The sequence below is a fragment of the Eschrichtius robustus genome, chromosome 7 (assembly GCF_028021215.1).
Source record: "Eschrichtius robustus isolate mEscRob2 chromosome 7, mEscRob2.pri, whole genome shotgun sequence".
Lineage (NCBI taxonomy): Eukaryota > Metazoa > Chordata > Mammalia > Artiodactyla > Eschrichtiidae > Eschrichtius > Eschrichtius robustus.
Window position 1 is genome coordinate 15,228,011 of NC_090830.1, and position 21,525 is coordinate 15,249,535.

At 48.6% G+C, this 21,525-nt stretch overlaps 1 protein-coding gene across 2 annotated transcripts; it reads left to right on the forward strand.

Moving 5' to 3' along the window:
* The first annotated feature begins 7,380 nt into the window (after positions 1–7,380).
* On the forward strand, positions 7,381–21,298 carry CCSAP (centriole, cilia and spindle associated protein). 2 transcript variants are annotated; one of them, XM_068547654.1, is made up of 4 exons: positions 7,381–7,512; positions 8,097–8,528; positions 15,643–15,911; positions 17,509–21,298. In XM_068547654.1, the coding sequence occupies exons 2-4, from the start codon at positions 8,147–8,149 to the stop codon at positions 17,683–17,685; spliced, it is 828 nt and encodes a 275-aa protein (XP_068403755.1). In that variant the 5' UTR covers positions 7,381–7,512; positions 8,097–8,146; the 3' UTR covers positions 17,686–21,298. The 2 variants fall into 2 exon arrangements, with proteins under 2 accessions (XP_068403755.1, XP_068403754.1); XM_068547653.1 differs by lacking the exons at positions 7,381–7,512; positions 17,509–21,298 and adding an exon at positions 17,303–17,385 and having other exon boundaries at positions 8,020–8,528.
* The last annotated feature ends 227 nt before the right edge of the window (positions 21,299–21,525 follow it).

A 21,525-nucleotide genomic window follows, 5' to 3' on the forward strand; every position in this document is an offset into this window, starting at 1 on the left:
GGCACACAGAAAGCTTTCAGCAACGTGCATGGAATTGAATTCCACTGGAATTTAGCAGCTATGTCATGGCCTGGCACAGTGAGGTCCCTGATGTTACCAGCCTGTCCTCATTCCATTCAAAGATGCCCATGGTTAAAAGATTTCCAGACCACATCTTTAGTCCAATAACAATATTTCAAAGCTGAATATCCCAAATGCTCCATTGGAAAAGGATACTGATTACATCAATCAAGCTGCACTATGACGTTTATTGCTAGCTGACTACTACATGGGTGGAGGGGATGACTGTTTGTATGGCAAGTCTCTATTATCCCTCTTTGCCCTGACTTCACTGGAGTACCTTAAAATAATAGCAGCTATCATGTAAAGAGTAGAAACACAAACTATTCATTTTAATTTTTACCCTTCTACTTGCGGTTTGTTATACCCATCCCCAGTTCAAAAAGGATTCATACATACCTACATACATACATATATATATATATACACACACACACATATATATATTTATTTTTTAAAGTATAGTTGATTTACAATGTTGTGTTAGTTTCAGGTGTACAGCAAAGTGATTCATTTATGCATACATATATATGTATATGTGTGTATGTATATGTAGGCATAATGAATAGATATACATATATACATACACAGGATTCACGTCTATTTAGATATTGATTTCCAATTAAGGTATTTAATATATCTTATGTATCTTATATATCTATATGAAATCTGTGTAGTTTTATATTACACATCTCCTGCAAGTCTCATTGAATTAAAAAGTTCACATTTTACATGAATTCTGGAAAATAAATAACAATTTTCAAACATTTAAAAAAGCATTTAAGTCAGCTTCCAAAATACACATGATACAAAAGGATCAAATCCATAAGAGAGGAAATCAGAGTGAGAAAAAGAAAAGAATATAAAATAGAATAAAACTGTGTTATGTTAATGTACAAAATTGGGATACAAATTTGGCTCTATACTTTATAGCAGCTGAAGCAAAGAAAAAAACCAAAAACAAAAAAACCAAAAACAAAAAACCCCCAGAATTTCCAGTGTCCAAAATGTAAAAAACTAGTCAGCTTGTCAATAAAAGCCCGAGACGAATTTCTGCCATGAGTTGTCACAGGGGGTCACAGGCGAAGCGTGGACCAGGTCACCTCCCTTCACGGATCTAACAGTTCCGTCTGCCTGTTTCTGGTCCAGTGCCTCAGGGAAGCTGATGGCCTGACACTAAGTGCAATTCAGAAAAAGCAATTCTGTGAGGGGCCAGAGCAGTGCTCTTGAAGTACACTGTTTTCTAGTAAATTGGCTAGAATGCAAGGGAAAAAAAAAATAGACTTTGGAATCCTAGAGCAGCGGAGAGAGTGCATATTCATTAGCAAGCCTCTATGAAGGATATTTTCTTGCTCCCCAGCCTGGCGCTGTTCTCTAGGGGGAAAACCTGAAGCGTAGGTAGTCTGTGCTGCTCAACTAAGAATGTCATCCTCTCATGAATATTCTGAAGCCTCAGAAAATGATTGGTATCCTGATGTGCATGGTGACGGGCTGATGGAGTACGGGCAGTTTGGTCGAGAATGCCTTCAGAAATGCACACAACTAGGCAGCCCAGGGCTCAGCATTCCACCGCACAGAGCAAGACAGCCGGAATTCGAGTCTGGGCACGCCCTCAAAGCAGGCGTTCCGGATGCTGCCAGAGGACACACACGTAGAAATCCGTGTTCTGATGAACTGTCATGGTAATCACACTGCTTTTCTGGATTTGATGGCTTATTATCCAGTAGTCAAGGTAATTGGGGATATTTTGGCTTCTCTGTTAGATGGGACCGAGAGTGGGAACAGCAGGGAAGGGGAGTTTTCTGGAGGGAGACAGAGGCACTGCTGGAAGTGGAGGGGGGGAGGGAGGGGGAAGGAGGGGGAGAGCTGGGGGGCTGTGCAGGAGAGACCATAGAAGATAAGAAGCGGCAGCGGCGGAGGAAGGGCAGAGGACAAGTGTTGCTATGGTCTGAATGTCCACGTCTCCCTAAAATTCATATGTGAAGGCTACTCCCCAAGGTGATGGTATTAACAGGTGGGGTCTTTGGGAGGTGATTCAGTGCTGAGGGTGGAGCCCTCATGAATGGGATTCCTGCTCTAAGAGAAAAAGCCCCGGAGAGCTCCCTGGCCCCTTTGCCCACCATGTGAGGGCCCAGTCTGTGAGAGGGAGGAAGAGGGTTCTCCCCAGAACTCGACCATGCTGGCGGGCACCTTGATGTCAGCGCTGTCAGAAATAAATGTCTGTTGTTGATAAGCCGCCCAACTTGTGGCACTTGGTTATAGTGGCCCCATCGGACAGAGACGGGGTCTTCACTTGAGAGCCCGTCCCAGGGCGGAGTAGCCTCTCAGGGAAGGGCTCAGCTGGCGGTCCAGGTCGGGGTCTGTGGTCAGTGGGTGCCAGCACAGAGCCTCTCTTTGCCTCTTCTCAGGAAGTGAAGGACTCCAGAAGCCCCTGAGATAAGCAGGGGTCTGGGCACCCTCAATGCTGCATAGACAGAGCGTGTTCTACACTGAGGTTGGGGTTTGCTGTTTGGGAACCCTCTTCCCGTGAACAGGGCTCCAGGCTATCAAGTTGGGGGTATTTCCCCCAGGCTTCTTGGTAGGAACTCAAGCCAAGTACTTCGTTGTTTTCAATGATATTCTTGATTTTTCCTGTGGCCGGTATGGCCTTGAGACAGAAGGTTATGACCACCAGGATTAATCCAGTGACACGAAGGCTTTGCCCAGACCTTGTCCACATAAAAGGAACTGTTCATATGTATTTTTCTACATGATAGTCCCTGGCTACATCCACTGTAGACAAGAAGGGAAAGAGGGCAGTTAAACAGTACAGAGCTGCACTTGAGGATTTTTTGGTTTTAATATTATTTTTCTTTGCCCTCATTGAGCAGTCTGGACCGACCGGCCTGTGGCTCTGACAGCCCCCTCTGGGGCCATGGGAGTGGCTTCCCCAGCAGTCGTGCATGGGGGCGGGGCTGAGGGTGCAGTCACTAGCCGGGCCTGCTCGGGCTGCAGACCCCTTGTTTGGATCAGGTCCTCGCTCTCTGCAGGGCCACGAAGGGGGCTTGATGCTTGTGAGTGTGCCCCCATCCCCGACCAAGGTGATAAGGGGAGGGGGGATGGACATGTGAGACACCATCCGATGGACATGAGCGCCCTAGCCTCTCTGCATGTGGGCTCAAGGATGACCCTGACATTTTGACCCTGTGACTGGGAGAATGAAAATGCCGTTAACAGAAATGGGGAAAGGAGACAAAGGGATTGGTGGGGAGAGCAAGATGGTAAATATGAACACCGAACGTGAGCTGTTGGCAAGCTATGCACCAGGGGAGAATGGCCAGTGAGCTGGACGGTGGTGTGCGGGGTGGGGGCCAGGGAGGTATTGATGCCCTGGTATAGAGCAGTCATCACTGCTATGTGGTCCCTTGTGCAGAGATGGCAGGTGGAGAGAGGTGAGGAAAGAATGAGGAATCCTTAGTTTAAGAAAGAGGAGGAGGAGGAATAGGAAGCTGCTAAGGAAACCGGAGGCCGATCAGAGAGGAGGAAGGAGTCAGGACAGACCAGTGTATCGAATGAAGTGCTCCATTGCTCTCAGAGAAATCAACTCTGCTCATTTCAGCAGAAAAGACACATATTTAAAAGTCACTTGGGTGGCTTCCAGAATCTCTGGAAGAGGTCTGGGGCTCTGAGAGGAAGAACACCAATGGAGGCCAACGGGGCTTGCATCACGGACACTGTTGGCTCTGGACGCTGGCATTTCTGCAAGCACTGGGGCCACTTCTGCTCCAGGAACTCGGTTCTGAAACTGGCATTTCAGCCAAAGAGAGACCCTCCTGGTCCTTACTTCTCTGCACCAGCAGACCCTGATTCTAAGCCTGGGGGCAGGAGTATCTGATTAGCAGAGTTTAGGTTTCAGGACTGCTCTAGCTGCAAGGGAGGCTGGGGGAAATATAGCATCTGTAGCTTCCACACTGGGAGATAGGTTTATAAAAAGGGTAGAGGGGATAGGGGACTCCTGAGTCTGTTTGTGTTTGGAGAGAGAAAGAGAGGGAAAAGGTGAGAGAGAGGGAGGGAGGGAGGGAGGGAGGGAGGGAGAGAGACAGAGACAGAGACAGAGACAGAGAGAGGCGAAGTCCAGAGACGAATGGGAAGACGGAGGCTGATGGAGGGAGCACCGGCTGGGAGGGGTCAGGAGAGGCAGGAGGCGAGCATATGACATGGAAAGAACAGCTTGGGAGGAAGGAAGGGTGAAGTCAGGGAAGCTCTTGGAAGATGACCTCCCTTGGCTCAGAAGGATACGGATTGACACAGGATGGGATGGCACCCTGAGGGGAGGGAGTGACAGTGCCAGGAGCGGCAGGTGGCAGGGCTCTGGAAGTAGGGAGTGCAGGAAGTTCAGCCCAGCACCCCAGAAGGAGGACAGCCTGCGGGGCTCGCCACTTTGTGAGGCTGCCATCCCAGTGCTGCCAGACTTAGTCAGTAGCAGGCTTCTTATATGGAATCTGTATGTCTATGTAGCAAATCTCTATAATCGTTCTATGATCTTTCAGGAGTCCGGCATTGACCTTCCTTTCTATTGGCTCTGACTCTCCCTCATGGAGGGGCCCGCCCAGGGTTGCCTCCCACTGAAGGCTCCTTCTACCAAAGTCCTCTCCTCTCCATGCAGGGACCCTGCTGCCTGGCCTCTGAGGTCCCTTTGGTGCCTGCCCATTTTCTACTCTCTCTGTTTCTTCTGTGAGCTCCTTAGGCCAGTCCTAAAGTTTCCCTCTTGCTTCGGAAACCAGTTGCAAGTCCACAACATTTGCCACAGTTGTGTCTTGTAATCTCTGCTCGTTGGTCCTGATTCTACCTGCAGAACAAATCGATACCGTCATCCACACGGGCAGTCCTTCAGTGCCGTATGAACAAAGGATTCTCTGGAGGAAAGGTTTACCTCCCCTGATATAGAAATACAACTTGGTAGTTACTACTTATGATTGTATTCAATTTCTTAACAGCCATACTTGACTTATGGTCAAATAGATCCCAGAAGACTTCCCCTCACAAATGCTGTCAAATTAGATCTTTCTCATCCTGTTATTCTTCTAAACACAAAGACGAATATATAGATGGGCGTATGTTGTTTTGTCTGCCCACCGCTCCTTCCTCTGGGAAGCCACTTCTTCCTTGTTCCCTGTGGTTCTCCTGTCAATTTCAGCCTCCCACCTATCCCCATTTACAGGGATGGGCACGTGACCCATGCCTGGCCAATCACATCACCTCCTACCCCTGGCAACAGCTAAGCATGTGACTGAAGAATCTGTCTCTATAATTGGAATACCAAGAAGTTCTCTTTTGCCGGTGGTCCTCAGCGAAGACAACATAAGCTTGGGGTACAAGTGGCACTTTCTCCAGCTGTGTGGAGGAAGTCCATTGCAGTGGGAGAAGAGGCCAGCCCTCCTCCCACCCTCACCCCCCAGGAAAGCAGAGGTCAAAAAACCAAGAGAAAGAAGTAGAGTCCCAGTGACATTGACGGATCCCCGGGTCTAGGTCTGTCGGAGCCAATAAATATTCTTTCTGCTTAAGCTAGTTGAATCGGGTTTTTGTCACTTCCAAGTGGATGAGCCCTGACTAATAATAACACTTTACAAAATTAGAATGAATGTAATACACTTAACTGTGCAAAATAGGGAAAAGTAAAACAAAACAAAACAAAATCATTCCTAACCCTATTTTTCAGTTATACAAAAAATGGTATCATACCTTATATACTTTGTGTGTGTGTGGTTGTGATTGTAAGATATAGCCACACATTCCTCCATCCAGTATGCATGCCCCTTTGCAATGTAAGTTCGCTGCTGCTACTCCCGTGGAGGGGTGGAATTTCTCTCTCCCCGAATCTGGGCTAGCCTTGTGACTTATTTGAGCATTAGAATGCAGCCGAAGAGATGTATATGACCTTCAGAGGCCTTCCAACTTCTGCTATTAACCTTTTGGAAGAAAGGGCCAGGTGAAGAAGCCAGGCTAACCTCCTGGAGGATGAGACCGCAAGGAGGAGATCAAGACAGCCCAGCCCACAGCCAGCCTAGCCCACAGCCAGCCTCAGTGCCAGGTGTGTGAGTGAGGCCATCTTGAACCTTCCAGCCCAGCTCTCCCTCCAGCTGAACGCAACTGTTTAAATGAGTCTAAAGCAGCAGAGGAACTGCCCAGCTAACCCATAGAATCGTGAGAAATAATACACCTTAGTTGTTTTAAACCACAACAGGTGGTTAATTATGCAACCAAAGCTAACTGAAACAGATTGTGTTCTGAATTTTTCGTGTAACTGCACATCGTCATTTCTCCCACGTTATTAATATATTTATTAAGGTTCTTTTGTTTGCAACCATGGGAAACCAGTTTAAATAAAAGGCGGATACATTAGAAGGTTCCTGGGGTATTTCAAGCTACAGAAGGTAAAGTTAGGGAGGGGAGAAGTCAGGGCCACCATGGGGGTGTCAACAGTAGGAGGTCACAAGTGTCTCTCCAGAAAACTGCCATTAACAATTAGTGTTAATGACTTCTGGACAACTGACTTCAAGTTCTCAGAACAGGCTTGGGCCGCGCGTCTACCTCTGGATCTTTTGTCTATGATGGGGGGCGGGGCAGGATGCAGAGACAGGAGACAGAATGGAAAACAGCCGTGAGTCGGTGGAAATCCAGTATAGAAGCGACAACCGGGTAACTTATCGCGGCCCCGGCCTTTTTTTCAACTGCTAATGTTTTGATTTCCCCGAACTTCTTTTCTTTCAGATCTTTTGGTTACTAATGTATCCAGGTTCCTTTTAATAAAGGGGAAGAATCTGCATGGGGCCACGTTGGAAACTGTAACAACCAGAGCAACGTTGTATACTTAGCACAACGCAACTGAGTCGGCCAAGGTTTTCTGTGCAAACGAGTCTCTGAGAGGGTGGCTTGGCAGTTTGAATCAATAGCTTCAAAAATGTTCGGGGTGTAGACGAGAAAGGAGTTGTACCAAAGCATTGAAAGGGGGTTAAAGCCAGAGTAACAGGTGCTGTGAACAGAGAGAAGGAAGCAAGAGCCAACGTGCGGACTTGGGGTTGTTTCTGGGAAGCGCGACCGGCGCAGGTGTCGCGAAGAGAACACAGAACGTCGCGGGCTGGGGGGGCGGCTTCGTTCCCGGACACATCCTGCGGCGGCGGGGGCCCGGGCCAGCCGAGTCGCCCGCGTCCCCGCGCGCAGAGCCGAAGCCGCCGCCCACACCGAGCGGGGCGGGGGCCGGGGCCCGGGGCCCGGGAGCGCGCGCGGGAGGCGTCTGCTCCCGGGACTGAGGTGGCGCCTTGCCCTCCCGCCTGCTGCAGGAGCGCGGGCCGCCGCGCCGGCGGCGACATCTTGCTCGGCAGGAAAGCGCGGGGAGAGCCGGCGGCTCAGGGCTGCTGCGCCACGCGCGCAGAGGACCGGCCGGCGCCGCGGGGCCGGGGGCGCACGGAGAAGGTAAGCGGGTCCGACCCTCCTACCCGCACGCCGCGCTCGAAGGGCTCTCCTGGGACCCCGAGGCCGCCCCGCTCCCCGCGCCCACGCCTCCTTCGCCTCCCTCCTCCAGCGCCCATCCGCGGGCTCCCGCGGCTTCTGGCTTCTGAGCTCCGGAGCCGCCCTCCCGGCTGACCGCCCCCCACCCCCCGCAACGCCCTGCAGCCGCTGCCGCTCGGCCCCCACCCCCGCCGGGGCCGCCCGCCCGGGTCTCCGGGTCCCCGCCCCCTCCCCCCTCCCCCCTCCCCTCTCCCCTCCCCCCTCCCCTCCCCTCCCCTCCCCTCCCCCTCCCCTCCCCTCCCCTCCCCCTCCCCTCCCCTCCCCTCCCCCTCCCCGGGCAGGCCGCGCGCTCTCCCCGCCCCTCGCCCCGCCCACCGCCCCGGCCCGCCCCCGCCGTTCCCGCCCCCACGCCCCGCCCCCGCCCGCGCTCCAGGCCACAGGCCCCATGCCCCGCCCCGTGCGGGCGGGGCTCCGGGTTTAAACGTCGCGGCGGGCCGGGCGAGTGGAGGGGCGGGGCGCGCCTCTGTGTCGTGCCGCGGGTTCCGTAGGCGACAGCGCGGCACGGAACGGCGGGCACTCGGGGCCGGCGGGCGGCACCATGTCCCCGGGGAGCGGCGTGAAGAGCGAGTACATGAAGCGCTACCAGAAGCCGCGCTGGGACGAGTACGGGCCGTGCTACCGCGCGCTGCTCCACTACCGCCTGGGCCGCCGGCTGCTGGAGCAGGCGCACGCGCCCTGGCTCTGGGACGACTGGGGCCCGGCCTGCGCCTCGGACGACTCGGCGTCGTCGGCGTCCTCGGGCGCCGGGGCCCCCGCGCCCCAGTGCGCCCCGGCCTCGCCGCCGCCGCCCGTGGAGCCAGCGGCGCGCGAGGAGCCGGAGCAGCGGGCGCGCGCGGCCCCGGAGGAGGAGCGGGGCGCGGAGGCCGCGGGGGACGCGGAGGCCAGGGACGCGGAGGACGCGGAGGACTCGGCGCTGCCAGGTACCTGGCCGGGGAGGGCCCCGCTCGCGGGACTGGATTTGCTCTCGGGTCGCCTCTGAACCGCCCAGCTGTTTGTCGCAGCGCTCAGAGCAGGCGCTTCCTTGATTTTATTTAATCTAGGTATTTTGGGTAGGCGGAGAATGCGCCTCCCTTGACAGAATAAGGAAGGTGGCTGCCCCGCCTCCGCCCTCCCACCCTTTATTTCCGTAATGAGGTGGCTCTGGGTTGAGCCCAATGTGAACGCCTTTGACGTGTTCCTGGCGAAGTCCCCGGGTCTTCATCCGGTGGCCTTGGTGGCCTCTGGACCACTGAACTGCCATCTGTTTATTTCCGAGCGCCCGTTTGTTTATGAGAGGCGCCCAGCTTTCATCAGATTCTCGAAGGTGACCGCCGGAGGTTAGGAACCACTGAGCTAAGCGCTCTGTCTTGTGAATGGGGCCGTTGTTTTCTGTGTTAACTCCCTGACCTCGCCGCGCTGTCCCTAAGGAGTATTTTGCATTTGTTTACGCAGATTGTTGCGTAACTCCCGGCTGGTGGGAGGTAATCCTTGTAAGTGCCGGGTTCCCTCCGCTTCTCGCCTCCCCTCCTCCGGCTGCTGCTCTGAGCGGGAGGAGCGGCAGCTGGAAAATGGCTCTTGGGGGCGGTGCATCTGCAGTTGCTGCCGGGGCCCCGCGCCTTCTCTCCTGCCCGGAGGAGCGCGGAGCAGGGGGGACTCTCGGCGTGTGAGGCGGGCTGGCTGGTCACTGGTGCTAAGGGCCAAGTTGAATGGACGCGCCAGATACAGCCTGGAGGAGCCCCCGCTTTCTTCCTGATACTCTAACGTGGGCCAGGCACCTCCCGGCGTCGCTCAGTTTGAAAGAGGCTCTGGTGAGCAAAATAGCTAAAAGGTACTGAGAGCTTGTCATGCATCCAGGCACTGATCTTAGAATATGTATTTTCTCATTCAACATTCAAAACAATTCTAAGAGATAGGACCATAGCTTTTATCTCAGTTTTATAGATGAAACTCAGAATAAATGATCAGTGATTTTGTTTGCCAAATTGCAAGTGGTACTCGGTCAAACTCTCATCCTAGCTTCTCTGTGAGATGCTGAGGAGGAGAGGAAATTGAGTCTTGTTACACTGTTTTCAGCTACTCTCAGTTCATCGTCTGTGGCAGAGCTGCCCCTCCACCCTCATGTTACGTGTGAATTCCCACCCGTTCCGAACCTTTGCTAGAAGTTCACATAACAGAAGGTGGAGAGGGTAAGGGGGCACTGATCTACCAGCTCAGTTATGCGATGTACTTTATCAGACTGAATGGGCTTTTCTCTCCCCGCCTCTTCCCCTTCATTGTTTGCAAAAGAGCTGTCAGTTATTTCCACGCGTATATAAATGCAGTTTTTAGACAGCACTGTAGTATGGGGTGGGGTCTGTGTTTGCAACAGTTCGTGATTATTTTGATTTCCTCAGAGACACTAAATCCTCCCAGTGGCTAAGGTAGTTATTTCTTCTCTGCTAATATTTCTGGTTTAGGCATCCAGGAGAAGAAAGGATGTTTCTGCTTCCAGGACTCCCAATCCCATGATCTTTTGGTTTGCTCATGCCTGTCACAGCCCCTATCTATCCCTGTGTCTGGCAGGATTGAAGTCCTTGTTTTTAAGTGGACGGTCTTTCTGGAATGATGGGCACGCTTTTGAGTTTCTATAAAACGTAAGCGCTTAGTCCTTGTCTTTGCTGAAGCCATGTGTACGCACAGAATCGTGCAGCTCTGTATGGCTGAGTACAGTCCAGCAGCTCCCCTCCCCACCAACTGCCTATTCCCTAGGCGGCCACTTCCCACTCCTCTGGTTTTCCTTGATGTGTATTTCTGTTTCTCCAGGTAACATGGCTTTTATTGATACTTCTTGATCTCTTTCAGTTTTTAGCACCATCTATTGGCTTAAATTCTTTTTAGTGATCTCCTAACCCATACACACGGCCTATCCCCACCCTCTCAGTACCGTCATCACAGAGTTTGTTAGATTCACAGTTAGTGCCTGTGGAAAGGTGGCTCACAGCTGCCCTATATTGTTTTTACCGTGATTCCCTTTTCTTTCTTTTGCAACACCACGGACACAGCAGGTTCACTGTCACCCTCCGCATCTTAAGACGTCCCTCCCGGGGCCTCTGACCTACTTTCATCTGGCCTGGTTGCATCTTGGGATGGCCCTTGGCCACCGCCCCAGGGACTCCCTGGCTTCTCTTGGGTAGGACCCTCTGTTGTGTGGCTCTCACATCGTCTTCTTTCTTGGTTTACCCTCTCCTGACAAAGATTATCTTCTAGTACCTTCCTGAGAAAGGGTGTGTGAGAGGTTTAACTTCCTGAGACCTTACATGTCAAAAGATTCTACCCTCACTATTCAGTAGTTTGTGGCTGGGCATGAAATTGTAGGTTAGAAGTAATTGTCTCTAAAAAATCTGGAGGCGTTGCTGTCCAGTGTTGGAACTTCTGATGTTGCCATTACACTGCCTTGTCGTTCTGACTCTTAATCTTTTGTTGATAACACGTTCCTCGCCTCGGGAAGCTTTTCAGGTCTTCTCTTCGTCCTCTGTGTTCTGAAAAGTTTCCCCGATCCAGGCCTGTTTTCCTCCAATGTGCTTTCATAGGTCCTTGCAGTCAAACTCATGTTTTGTAATTCTGGGAAGTTTTCTTGAATTGTTTTCTCATTTCTTTTTTTTTTTTTTTTTTCTGTTCCTTTCTTTTTGAACTCCTTAGTTGGATGTCAGACTTCACACATGTATCCTGTAATTTTCTACCCCGGCTCCCATTCCATCTGTCTTTTTCTTCTATTTTTCTGGGCAGTGTTCTCAATCTCATCTTCCAACTCTTCGATTACATTTTTCAAAATGTATTCGTATACATATTTTTTTGAATTTTGTCATATATATATATATATATCTGAATTACTTTGCTCTACACCTGAAACTAACAGAATATTGTAAATCAACTATACTTCAATTAAAAAAAAAGTTTTTAAATTTCGAAACTGGAGATTTAAAACAGTAATTTATTTTGTTGTTGTATCTAGCTTAATTACATGATAGTCAGAGAATACATTCTATATGATTTCAATTTTGTAAATGTATTAAGATTTGCTTTATGACCTTGCTTGGATAAGTAGATTTTTGTAAGTGTTCCACATGTGCTTGACAAGATTGTATACTCTCTGCAGTTGTTGGGTGCAGTGTTCTGTGTATACCCATTGGGTCAAATGTGTTAATTCTGTTGTTCAGATAGTTTAAAAAATCAATCTGTTCAATCAGACTTTCTGTGATGAGGGGCAGGTTCTCTGTCTGCACCATCCAGCGTGATAGCCATGAGCCGCATGTGGGAATCGAGCACTTGAACTCTGATTGGTGTAACTGAGGAGCTGAATATTTATTTTTACTTAATTTTAATTAATTTAAACATATGTAATAGCCACATGTGGTTAATGGCTTTTGTATTGCACAGCATAGGCCTAAATCAAGACCGAGCTTATTTTTCAGTTACTGAGAAAGGGGGTATTAGAATTTTTCACAGTAACTGGTGGTGACACTGTTTTGTCTGTCTGGAAATGTCTTTACTTAAAACTTTGAATAGGATTTTGAAACATATACGGGTATACACTTATCTTGTACCAGGCACTATTTCAAGAGTTTTATAAATATTAGTTTTATAGTTATAAGTTCTGTCTCTTCTGTGTTTCCCATCTTTTGTCTCCCGCTACAGATATTTTTGAGCTTGTGTTTTTTAAGTACAGAGCGTGAACACGGTTGTTTTATGGTCAGTGATCATCCCATTATCCCAAGTCTCTCGCTCCTGCTGGGCCTTCCTTACTCTCTTGCCTCTTGTGTGCCTGGCCGCCGTCCCAGGACACTCATCGTTGTGTTTGGAAGATTATCTGTAGGAATAATCTGAGGCCTAGGCTCTCCAGAGAGGATTTTAGTTTCTTGTGTTGGGTGCTTGTGGACCCTGCTGTTTATAGTGTCAGCCCTTTTAGTGCTCCGTGGCGAGGAGAGTTGGTCCACTACCTGCTCTGGGGTCTCCCCACTCTTCACTGCGCAGCCGGCTGTGACCTGCTCCCCCACCCCTCCCCCCATGCTCCCCTCCATCCCCCGGTGAGACAGCCTGGCTGCCCAGTGCTGAGTCTTTCTTTAAAAAAAAAAAAAATTGAATACTTTATGTTTAATTGTGGTAAAATACACCTAACATAAAAGTTACCATCCTGTTTTTTTTGTTGTTGAGGTATAGTTGATTCACAATATTATATAAGTTTCAGGTGTACAACATAGTGATTCACAGCTTTAAAGGTTACGCTGCGTCTATAATCGTTACGAAGTGTCGGCTGTATTCCCTGTGCTGTGCAGTACACCCTTGCAGCCACTCACGTTTTACGCAGTAGTTGCTGCGTCATAAGCCCCTGCGCCTAGAATGCCCCGTCTCGTCTCCTCTGCCTCCTCCCGCCCTCTCTGCAGTCTTTGGCCCTGTTCACCGCTCTCTCCTTTTCTGAGAGTCCTTCTCTCCTGGAAGCTTTTCGACTTTGCTGGCTGTCCTCTCCCTAGCTCCCTGGCTCCTCCCCGGGGTCGCCCTCCGCCCCCTTTCCCCTCACTCCCACCGCCTGCTCCGCGTCCCGCTGGGGGACCTGCTCTCCGTCTGAGCCCCGGCCCCCACCCGCCCGCTCATGACCTCCTCCGATTCCACGTTCTCTTCTCGGCCCCGGATTAAGGGTCCAGCTGCTGCCTTCTTGGTGGCTCCAGGCGCATCTCACACCCGAGGCGTCGAGCACCCTTTCCCCGTCCTTCGGCGGCCTTCGCCTGGAGGACAGCGTGACTAGCCACTCCCAAGCCCTGAGGACGCAGACTCCCGTTTGCCTGCCAGCATCCTCGCGGTGTCCGTCGCCCGCTGCCCTGTCCACCTCGCCCTCTGCCGCTGGGCTGTCCGCGCTGCGGTCTCATCAGTGCGCAGTTCCCAGGTGCCCGGGTGAGCCTGCGCACCGGCCAGGTGTGGTGGGCGCTCTTCTGGTCTTTCTCACCGCCCCGCCCCTGCCATCACTGTGGGTTCCCCTCCCCTCCCCTCCCCTCCCCTCCCCGGACGCTGCTGTTTTTCCCTAGCCGTCCTTTGCGTCCCCACCTCTGTGATCTAACCCGTCCTTCACGTTTGTTGCTAGAGACCTCATTCCCGAAATGCAAATAGGACCACATCATTTTTCAGCCTAAAATCCTTCAGTGATTCTTCTTCACTTTCAGGAAAAAATAAAACTTCTGAGTTTGGCACAGAAACTCTTTTCTCCCCAGTGCTACCTGCCACCCCCCGCCCCGTGCCTTCATCCCTAGACTCTCTGTGTGCCTTTCATTTTGAACTACGTATATTCTTTCTTCTGTCCAGGCCGTTGAACAAGCCAGTCCCTCTTTCTGGAATTCACTTTCCTAACCTCTTCGTGGCTGGCGTTACCTTGTCCTTTGAACCAAATCATTATTGTCTTCTCTGGGCAGGCTCCCCACGTGGGTTAGAGGAAGAGAAGGAAGGGAAATGAATCGATGAAGATGATTTAGGTTGTTCCCCTCTCTCTCAGTGTTGTGACCATACCAGCCTCGGTCCCCCTTCTACTCTCTGTTGTCTTGGTCCTGATGGGCTCTTTCCTCTTTTCCTACATCCAGGGAAGAGAAGAGGACAAGGTGTGGACACATCACTCAGAGGGGTGTGTGAGTGATGGGTGGATTTGGGTTCTCATTGATACAGTGGAAGGCTGGCATCTCACCTCATCCCCAGGCAGCACAGGGCTGGGTTCATGGATATGGGGCACGGGGGTGCGAAGCACTGAGCCCCAGGGTCGGACGCAGGCTGTCTGCTCCCTAAAATGCTTAGTAATAAATGAAACAGTTTGGTAGATCAGGGTCATTGCTGAAGACAGAAATGATGGTGATCTGTCAGGGTTCACACGTGTGCATTTTGTGTGAGGGCCTCTACTTCCACGGGGACATGGATGTCGGCAGGGAGGGATCCACTAAAGGAGTGAGGGACCCGAGTGTGTCCTAAAAGTGATGGGGTTTGGGAATAGCAACCTGGAAAATCATCACCTAGAGCCAAATTCTGGAGCCTCGGAAGCGAGGGGTTTCCCACAGATGTGAACAAGGGGGTCCGTGAAGTGGAGCCTGGATTCACAAGGAGCTCTAATTGGGACATAAGTTTAGTCTGAGATGAAACACAGGCTCACTAGGGGTTTACACAAAGAGTACAACCTTTACAAGATCATAAAGTGCTTATAAAGATAATGAATGGGAAGTCATGAAGGGTAATTAAGGGAAATAGTTACGTTTTGGAGTGTGTTCTTAGTGTCTGAGTTCACCTCAGGCGGGCAGTCTATTCCCCACTGGAGTCTCCCCAGCCCCGCTGAGAGATTTAGGACTGTGTAGACCAGGGGCCCTGGTTCACGTCAAGAACTAGAGCCCCCTTCCCAGCTCCTCACACTGGGGGCGCCCAGCTGTGCGTGTGTGCGTGTGTGCGTGTGTGTGTGTGTGTGTGTGTGTGTGTGAGTAGCTATGGAAACCCTCCCTATTGTGATGGAGGGCTTTTGAAGATGAGGCCACTGGCCAGCTCTTACAAGGAGCAGGAGAGTGAGAGGAGCGTTTTCCATAATCATGGAGTGTCACAAAGAAATGCAGTCCTGGGACTCCGGTTGAGTAACTTGAAAACTAACCTTCTGCAGCTGTTGAATGATTGTCACAGGTCCAGATCTGCCCCTGAAGCAAGACGATAAGATGATTGGACTTATCGTGGGGAAAGCCATTAGGCAGAGTTGCTTTCTAGCTTTTAGTATTTAATTCAGATGCTTAATCTCAGAATGGGAGTGGTAGTTGTTACTTTTGAATAGGCTTGGCTCAATCTTGGTGTATTTATTGTTGATGTTAAAATGGGATAGACTGAAAATTATTATACTAACGTGTTTGTCCTTCCGTTTTAAGTGAAACTTGTGAATTGAGCTATAAGTGAAAAAGTTACTGACTTCATTAAGCATTATGAATTTTTCATCCCAAATATTTAAATCATATGTAATTATATGTAAGCTGGAATTTAAAGCATTCATCTTATTTTATCTCCTTTTTCAAAAAGCACTGCCAGTGAAAGACATAAAAGAAAAACCTGAACGACAGATCAGGACCAGAGAGCCTGACAAATTACCCAGCAGTACCGAACCTCAACAACCACCAAGTGCCTTACCGGCCAGAGGAAGTAGGAGAGCGGTCAAGAGTCCTCAAAGGTCATCAACTAAAATTAAAGAACATAAGCATCCGTTTGCCCTTTATGGGTGGGGAGAAAAACAGACGGATACAGGAAGCCAAAAAACTCACAACGTCTGTGCTTCTGCCTCAGTGCATGAGGTGGGTGCCAGTGAACGGGCTTCTCTGCTTTCCCCCTGGAGGATGGGGGATGGCCTCGCTTCTGTCATTGGCTGTCATATCCTGTGGTCACTGTGGTGCTTTGCGACATGGTAGGTCTTAGGTGGCCCAAGGAAAGCCTAGAACTGGGCATCTGATTTGCAAACAGGATGCAGGATGTTAGCTGCCTGGAGGTCAGGGGTTTTGCTGGTACCTGGAAGGGTTTACCGACACCGAGCCAGGTGGAGAAGTGCCAGGACTCGGGGTTCTCAAGTTCTTGGGGGGCCAGAAGGTGCAGCCGAGGGGCACGGTCAGGGCTGGCGGCTGCCCGTCTAGATTTGCCTCTGGCCTCCTGAGAGGTTCCTGCTCCATCAGCCTTGATAACTGGTATCCGTCCCCTTGACCCCTTTGTTACTGTCTGTCTGTTCGATCACATCTCCTGCATTCCCGACATCTATCTAGACTCTCGTTTCCTCTTTGGATTAAATTAGAGTGATTGCGTTTCCCCTGCTCATCCATCCCCCGGAGGTCTGGTTCTCCTCGGACTCAGCCCTGGCGTGTCCCTGTGCGAAGGCCTGAGGACACGGCAGACGAGGGGGCCTCACGCGTGGAGCCACAAAGCAATGACTTCGTTAGCACTAACACCGTCACTCCAGCCCACAGCAAAGAGGAAGGAAAAGAAGCAGAAAGTTCAGGCTGTTGGAGTTCTGGTTAAATACCAGGATCCAGTGTTCCCCGAACAGACTTCTGAGCCCTAGCGGATGGTGCTGTTTAGAGTGATATTTGAGACAACAGAGCTGTCCTCTGGCAACCCGGTGGGGTTAAGTTGAACAGGGTTCATTAAACGTCTTAGCTGGTAAAATCCTTTGAGATTTGTTAGTATTTTGCTGTAAGACGTTATTTATTTTTTAAGTTTTTTTTTTTTTTAATTTATTTTTTGGCTGCGTTGGGTCTTCGCTGCTGCGCGCAGGCTTTCTCTAGTTGCGGCGAGCGCGGGCTTCTCATTGTGGTGGCTTCTCTTGTTGCGGAGCACGGGCTCTAGGCACGCGGGAGTCAGTAGTTGCGGTGCATGGGCTCAGTAGTTGTGGCTCATGGGCTCTAGAGTGCAGGCTCAGTAGTTGTGGCTCATGGGCTTCGTTGCTCCGTGGCATGTGGGATCTTCCCAGACCAGGGCTCGAACCCATGTCCCCTGCATTGGCAGGCGGATTCCTAACCACTGCGCAACCAGGGAAGTCCCTGTAAAACATTTAAATTCCTTCAATGGAATACCGATCCATGCTTTATGCTAAGCAGTTCCAGTAATATTCCAGAGCCAGTTTCTCGAGGCACCTGCGGATTAGTTGCTTACCATTTATATCTGAAATTTAGTCCGGTGGACATTTTCTGTTGCCTAGTTTCTTTATTGCTGACGATGGGTAAGACAGAATCCAGGGCAGTGGCCCTTCTGGAGAAGCCTTTATACACAGAAGTCCTGAATATGGTGAGTCTGGCTTGCCTCTGCCCTGCTCCAGGTGACCTGGGGGAAGCTTCATTGTAAACGTTCTGGAAAACTAGCGCCAAAGCCACCCGAGTGAGTGTACGTTTATTCTGACTCCCTTAGATCCATGAATCGGCACTGCGAGCCAAGAGCAGGAGGCAGGTGGAGAAGAGGCGGCTGGCGGCGCAGAGGCAGCGGGCTCACTCCGCCGACGTGGACAGAACCAGGCGCGTCAAGCCTGCCTCGTCGGAGAACCCGTGGATGACGGAGTATATGAGATGCTACTCTGCCAGGGCTTGAGCGCAGGGACAGCTGCTCAGACGACCTCTTTTAAAAGGTGTAAATGAAAGAGAGGAAAAAACAAAACAAAAACCATCAGAAGAAGCTGGACACAGGTTTTAAGAAACCAACTGATTATGCAAGATTTTTCTTAGGGAGTTTCCAGAAGATTGTCTCTTTCGATGAATCCTGGTCACCTACCTCAGCAGTAGGGTGACAGCTGAAAGCCATAGACATTTGGTTATTTATGAGAAGTCCCTAAATCTTTGATATTCTTACAAGGGTTTTGTTTTAAAGCATCTTAATCTTTTAAGATACTGACACCAAATGCCTTTAAATGGCTTACAGATTCTTAACTTCAGTATCTTCCCTCAGTTTAGGTGGAGCCTGTGTTGCTCTGTTCTGAACGACTTCTGAGAGTCCATAGCTGGTAAGATCACACCAGCTTGCGGCAGAAGACTCATTTTCCTTATGTGTAGATTTCTTTGTGAAAGAATATCACGTTAAAAGTGAGTTTCAACGCTAGTACTGATTCCATGTATAGTGAAAGCAGAGCTTTGGTAGTTCCTAACAATTAAACCTTCTTTTGCATTTCAGTGCAGCACCACTTCGTGTGGGCTGTGATATTTAAGAATTATCGGGCTGGGTGAGGGTCATCTTTTCTCTTTAAATTGTCATCTAGGCACTTATTAATAGTTTAATAGTTCAAGTGCATTCCAGTAAACAAAGTGCCAGTGCAGTGTGTTTAGAAGTAGTACTGGTTTCTTTTGAGTCAAAGACTGTCACTTTTGATTGTGGGATTTTTTAGGAACACATAATGGGGTACCGTTCACTTGCTGCAGTCTGGCCTTCTGATACACACCCACTGTGGACTTTGCCTCCTTTCTGATAGTTTGGCAGTGACATTTAGAATTTAATTGTCCTGCCCATTGGGGATGGGGACGGATTTTAAGATACCCATTAGAGATGTGGACCACCCCTACTTTCTCCTCCATAGAACTCACCAGTAACAAAGCCTTGATGATGTACATTGTTCAGGCTTTTGGTTGAAATACATTCCTCCTAGGTTGCTAGCCGGGAGGTCTTGTGTAGAACCTAACGCGAGAGGACGCTGGTGTGTGCGTGGGCAGAGGTGTATGTAAATGAAGTGCTCCTTTTCTCTAGTACATTTGCTTTTGTGGTAGAAAGTGATTTTGAGAAACACTGCTTTCCATCCAGGAGAGACAGGAATCTGCAGGAAGGATGAATGGTAAACTCATAGGAGAGAAGGAAGTACTTTGCCAACTTAGCACGTGCAGGCGTGTAAATGAAAATCTGGTGTTTGGTGTGAGTTTGAGCATTTCCTTGACATTTTTACTCTGGGTCTTTGAAGTATTATGGTCAATTTTTAGAAGACAAATGTTTTATTCCATGTAAAATCTTCACACAGTATCATCTTACACAACTGTATTAAGTTTTGCAAACCCATACTGAAGAATCATGAGCTTTTTCCAAAAAAAAAAAAAAAAAAAAACTTCAAAAATATTTGCATTGTTTTCAGGTGAATACATCGTGAGCTCTCCTGGTCACTGCGATGTATATTTAGTACGAAGAAGGTCTGTGTGTTGTCCAAAACAACCTCGCTAGTGATTCTGGTGAATCTTGCTGTTATTATAGTCCTTAAACATTGCAGGTACCTAAAGATGAAATTCCTGTGGCGTCGTGATGGTGGAACCTGTTTCTTGAAAATCACTTCCTGCATGTTCGGTTTCAGCCACCGGCTCTGGCGTTCCATTCCCGTTGCAGCTGACAATCTTAGGAAGAGGCCGAGGGGAGTAGCTTGGGTCCACACGGATGGACTGTCTTAGAAACCCGACCCTTCGAGGCTCTGAGCAAGCCAGACTCTCTCCTTTAGAAAACAGACTCATATTCAATGTGCTTACTTATTACTGCAAACTCCAGATGCAGATCTGGAAGAACCTAGAGGGCAATACTGGCCAACTTTTCCCCATTTTTAAGTAGAGGACAAATGAACAAAATTTTTAAAGTACTTTTAATGTGCATGAACAATGAATGAGTCAATTTGAAGTACTTGTGAGTCCCCTTCCTGTGTCCAAGTCATTAGTTGGTTAGGGTTTCTTTACTTTTCTTTCTCTCTAGGGGTAAAGATTATCTTTTAAGCCTACAAAATTTCTTAAGTTGTAACAATTTGATGTCCTACTTTTTCCTTCTCATTCTAGAAACTGATGTTGTGATCATGTTCCCATTTCTTTGGACAACTTATAAGACGGCAAGGTAGTTTAAAATTACCTATCATGTTGAAAAGTCTGAAACTGAGAATCCAGTGATATTTAAAATATAGAATAAAATAGTTGCTACATAGGACTCTCTTTTTAAAATTTTGGTTTTAAGTTCTTAATTAAAACAATTTGCCATAAACATGTTTTCTGTGTTACTTTTATTAAAAGCAATAATAGAATATTGAGTAACACCTGAACACCTCCACTGGACCGAGGTGAGTGAGAACTAAATAGGAATCTGTCCGTTTTCTTTCTTTTAAAACCTAAAAGATCGCTCTCATTTAGGAGGTGTCAAAATGCTTGTACTCCCCTACTGTCAGAAAATTTCCAAGCACATATATACATTTTTTCAAGTTTACTAAAAGTAAAATAGGGCATAGGTTATCTGAATTAACTTGTAAGGTAGTAAGCACACATTTGTGGTGCTTCTTATGAAATAGCTTTGTCATTGATTCATCAAATGTAAATTGCTAGTAACCTGAAAGGTGTGTATACTGGGTCACATAAACTCAACCAACTAAACTGCACAAAAGAAAAGGTGGCTTTTGAGTTCTAAGGCTGTGCTGGCCGTACACTTTATCAACGGAAGGTTAGTAATTGATAATCAAAGTGTTCAAACGTATTATTGGCAAAGAGGGAGAGAGGCCAAGCATATGTTAGAAGTAAAAACAACTTTCCTTGTTGACTGCTTTAGTAGAAAATAGTTTAGTGGATAGTTTTACATTTCACTGGACTAGATACAAAATGGTGCTAATATTTACACAGTCTGATTCTGTAGTTGGTTTGGGATCAAACTGTCAATGCCTGACTCATAAGGTTCTTACTATAGTCTTGTGATCAGCTAAATAATATTTAAAAAGTGATCCTAAAAGTGTGACCTTGTATTTGAAATGGATTTTGTACAGTAGGATGAATGGGGAGCTCTTCAATGTAAGGTGTGTGCTTAATACCAAATTCTGTGCAAGGAGTGACGTCTAGGTTTTGGGCCCAGATTTGCTCCCTTCCAGCCTGCTAGTGTGAGAGGGGGAAAAGCTGCTCGTCTATTACTTATTTCCATTTTGAAAGTCAGGACACCTGAGTGAAGACAGTAGAGGCCTCTTTTTGGATTTCTTTTATAATTAGCAAAACTGTATTTAAGAACGGTCTCCCTGTGTTGTTATTGTATATTTATTTTGAGCACTGCATTCACTTTAACATTCTGAAGAACAAAGGCTGGGCACTTACCATCACAAGGCTCAGGCAGTGGGAATTTGGGGCTGTGTTTTCTAAGAACTATGTATTGCTTTTCGCTTGTATTGAATATTGCAGTTACTTGGAAAAATGTGAATAAAATTCATTAATGTTACAGGCTGAAACTTCTGTTTTGTGGAAAATAATTCTGATTAGCACATAAATGGTTGAAGAAAGTGGATGACCACATTGACCCCTGAATGGATTTTTCATTAGATAAATGTTTAACAAGATACGTTAGATACATCCAGGAAAAGACACGTTCTGTGTATATACTTTGCGTTAAATGCCACATTTTCCCCAGTCTTTCCCTCACACCTTCTTATTGTTTTGAAAATTACAGAAGTGATAG

Excerpts from the sequence above, each read along its gene's own strand:
- CCSAP (XM_068547654.1), top strand. The coding sequence starts at position 8,147 with ATGTCCCCGGGGAGCGGCGTGAAGAGCGAGTACATGAAGCGCTACCAG. Across the intron at positions 8,529-15,642 it reads GGAGGACTCGGCGCTGCCAG|CACTGCCAGTGAAAGACATA; the intron begins GTACCTGGCCGG and ends TTTTTCAAAAAG. Across the intron at positions 15,912-17,508 it reads CTTCTGCCTCAGTGCATGAG|ATCCATGAATCGGCACTGCG; the intron begins GTGGGTGCCAGT and ends TGACTCCCTTAG.